The sequence below is a fragment of the Centrocercus urophasianus genome, unplaced genomic scaffold, assembly GCF_019232065.1.
Source record: "Centrocercus urophasianus isolate 14NV4802_14NV808 unplaced genomic scaffold, USGS_Curo_1.0 seq_10, whole genome shotgun sequence".
Classification (NCBI taxonomy): Eukaryota; Metazoa; Chordata; class Aves; order Galliformes; family Phasianidae; genus Centrocercus; species Centrocercus urophasianus.
Window position 1 is genome coordinate 162,562 of NW_024884142.1, and position 2,775 is coordinate 165,336.

Sequence of the window (2,775 nt, forward strand, 5' to 3'; positions counted from 1 at the left end):
ATGGATGGATGGATGGATGGATGGATGGATGGATGGATGGATGGATGAATGAGTAGGGTAGATGGATGGATGGTGTATGCAGATGGATGGAGTGAATGGATGAATGAGGTTAATGGCTGGGTGGCTGGGTGACAGCTCCAGGCAGCTGGAGAGAATATGGGGTAAATAAGCTCATGAAGACTGGAGATAATTTAGATAAAGCTCCAAGCTTTGTGAGCCTTGGCCCCAGGTCAGGTCAGCAGCACTGTCTTATCAGCCAGCCCTGACTGAGTTGTGGGCTTGCTGCCTCTGCCAGCTCCGGCTGCTTGTCTGAGGGCTGAAAACATTCAGTCTTACTTGCTGGTGCTGTGAAAGAGCACAACAGCCTGAGCAGAGCAGGATGCAGCTGCAGCCAGAAGATATCTGTCCCTCAGGGTATTCAGCCTCTCAGGCTCAGGACCTACACAAGATGGTGCCATGCTTTACTGTGCAGTAACTCCCTGTGTTGACTTTCCTCTTGCCCCATCCTCCTGCAGGCTGAGAACATCATGTTCCTGGAGCTGGACCTCTCCCCTCCGGCAGTGTTTGAGTTTGAACGGAGCCGGGACCCGGCCGAGCAGGACCCACGGGCTCTGCACCTGGAGAGGCTGATGCACCTGGACAGCATCCTGGAGCGGCCGGCAGCCTCCCGGGTGAGGAAGTCCCGCTCCTGGTGAGTGATCATGTGGACATTTGGGCACTGGGGCTGGGACACCGTGTAAGGGACAGTGCTGGATTGAGGACCTGCAGCTGAGGGGATAGCTGCAGGAGTACAGGGCAGCCTGGAAGTGTTCCCTGTTCTCTATTTGAGACAAGTTTGGGGTTCAAGGCAGGGGTTCCAACCTTCCAACCCAAACCACTTCGAGATTCTCGGATTCTGTTCTACTGGCACAGGCTGCCCAAGGAGGTGGAGGACTCACCATCCCTGGAGCTGTTCCAGAGCTATGGAGATGTGGCACTAAGAGGGCAGTGGCACTGTGGATGGGTTGGGGTTGGACTTTGTGGTGTTTTCCAACCTGAACGATCCTCTGAAAAACAGGATGATGATGCAGTATATCACCATGTACATATGCCAAGGATGGTCATGCATAACATCCAGCGCTGCTCAGCACTGGATTTCCATCAGTGCTGCCTACATAGCAAGTCACTGAGAAAACAGCAGGATTCAGGGGGTGGAGACTGAGAAAGAGGAAGCAGAAGGAAAATGTTGGGGTTTTTTTTCTGCTTGTGCCACCCCCAGGTGCCAGACACCACGGTCGCTGCCATCCTCCACTACACACGCGTCCCTTGCTGCCAGCTCCCCACGCACCTCTGCGACACCGGCACAGGAATGATGGCCCCAGGACCCCCAGTCCCAGGATTCCCGACCCCAGGACCCCTAACCCCAGGACCTTCTGACCCCAGGACTGAGGCCACCTCTGCTCCAGGGCTGAACAGTGTCCCCAGCAGCAGCATCCTACCGCCTTCAGCTACTTATGTGCACTGTATGTGTGTGAGATGCTCCCTGCGGCTCTGAGACCATGGGAGCTGCCCTCTTCATCCTCCTTCCCCAACACACCCCTCCCAAGTCTGGATCTGTCACTTTATTTATTTAATGTATTTATTTATGGAGTGGTTGGCGAGCAGCTGGAATGTGCTCTCGCAGGACACCGAGCTGGGTCAGCTCTGGTGCTCTGAGCCCCCCTGGACCCCATTGGCTTTGACACAAGATGAGGTGGCTCCAGACACTCCTTGCTGTGTTCATTGGATCTCGAGTTTGCCATATAATTCGTGCTTGTGGCAACTCCTGCAAGACTTCAGAGACTTCCCAATGGCAGACCCTTGTGCTGAACTTGTCCAAGACCACAAGGAACACTCTGGACTGCATCGGCATTGGTGGCAGTGATGTCTCACTGATGTCTGGGCACAGCTGTCACTCCACAAATGCCAGCTCTGTGCACCAAGTGGGCTGACAGATTCACCAACCAAGTCAGCCCAGCGCAGCTCTCCTCTGGATAGTGCTGCACAGAGGTCACTTGGGGTCTGGAGGACATTTGGTGATTTTATGGGTTGTGGAGGGAGAGCTAATGAATGTGAAACGGGTAATGGATAGGAGAGGGGTGAGCAGTGAGGCTCCTCTGTCCAGCACAGAGCAATCTGAAACCCATCAAAAGCAGCATCTGCAGTTGCTAGGAGATTGAGTTGTGCTACAGCATCCTGATGAATGAGGGAGCGGCCTCGTCGTCCAGGAGGAAAGACATGGGTCTGCAAAGGGAAGGGTGCTGGAGCTAATCCCTGGGTGGGCAAGCTAAGAGATTACGGGTGGGGGCAGTGTTTTCTGCATGCAGGACCTCATCTAATTCCCAGGGAGGGTGGGAGGGGAACTTGCACTGATGTGAGGGAAGCACTGAGGGCAGCTGCTTTGGACCAAGTGCCACCTAACGAGGCCAGGCTGGGGGGTGCTCCTCTCCTGACCTGACCCATCTCCCATTCTACTGAGGTCTTCTCCCTTTGCCCTGTGCTGCCCTGCTGTGTGTTTTCTGATCTTCTGCTGCCATCATCCCTTCCCTGTTCATATCCCATAGCTGAAGTCTCATCCCCCAACTCAGAATGCAGCAGCCAAGTTGAGGGGCTGTGGGTTGCTGCTAGTACTTGTGTTCCATTTGAGTGGCCAGCTGGGCTCTTGCAGAAGTTTGCTGTTAGAAGAACTATGAGATACTGTCTGTGGCAGAGTGGTTAAATGTCTCATGAGCTTGCCCTGAAGTCCTTGCATATGTG

General features: G+C 54.3%; 1 protein-coding gene across 1 annotated transcript in view; it reads left to right on the forward strand.

The window, feature by feature from the left end:
- KIF3C (kinesin family member 3C) overlaps nucleotides 1-2,333 on the forward strand; it is a 10,694-nt gene extending 8,361 nt beyond the window's left edge. Inside the window, exons 7-8 of the mRNA XM_042817218.1 lie at nucleotides 516-691; nucleotides 1,259-2,333. Of these exons, the coding sequence (XP_042673152.1) occupies nucleotides 516-691; nucleotides 1,259-1,352 (270 nt within the window). The 3' untranslated portion in view covers nucleotides 1,353-2,333. The remainder of the gene's footprint in view (nucleotides 1-515; nucleotides 692-1,258) is intronic.
- Nucleotides 2,334-2,775: the final 442 nt, after the last annotated feature.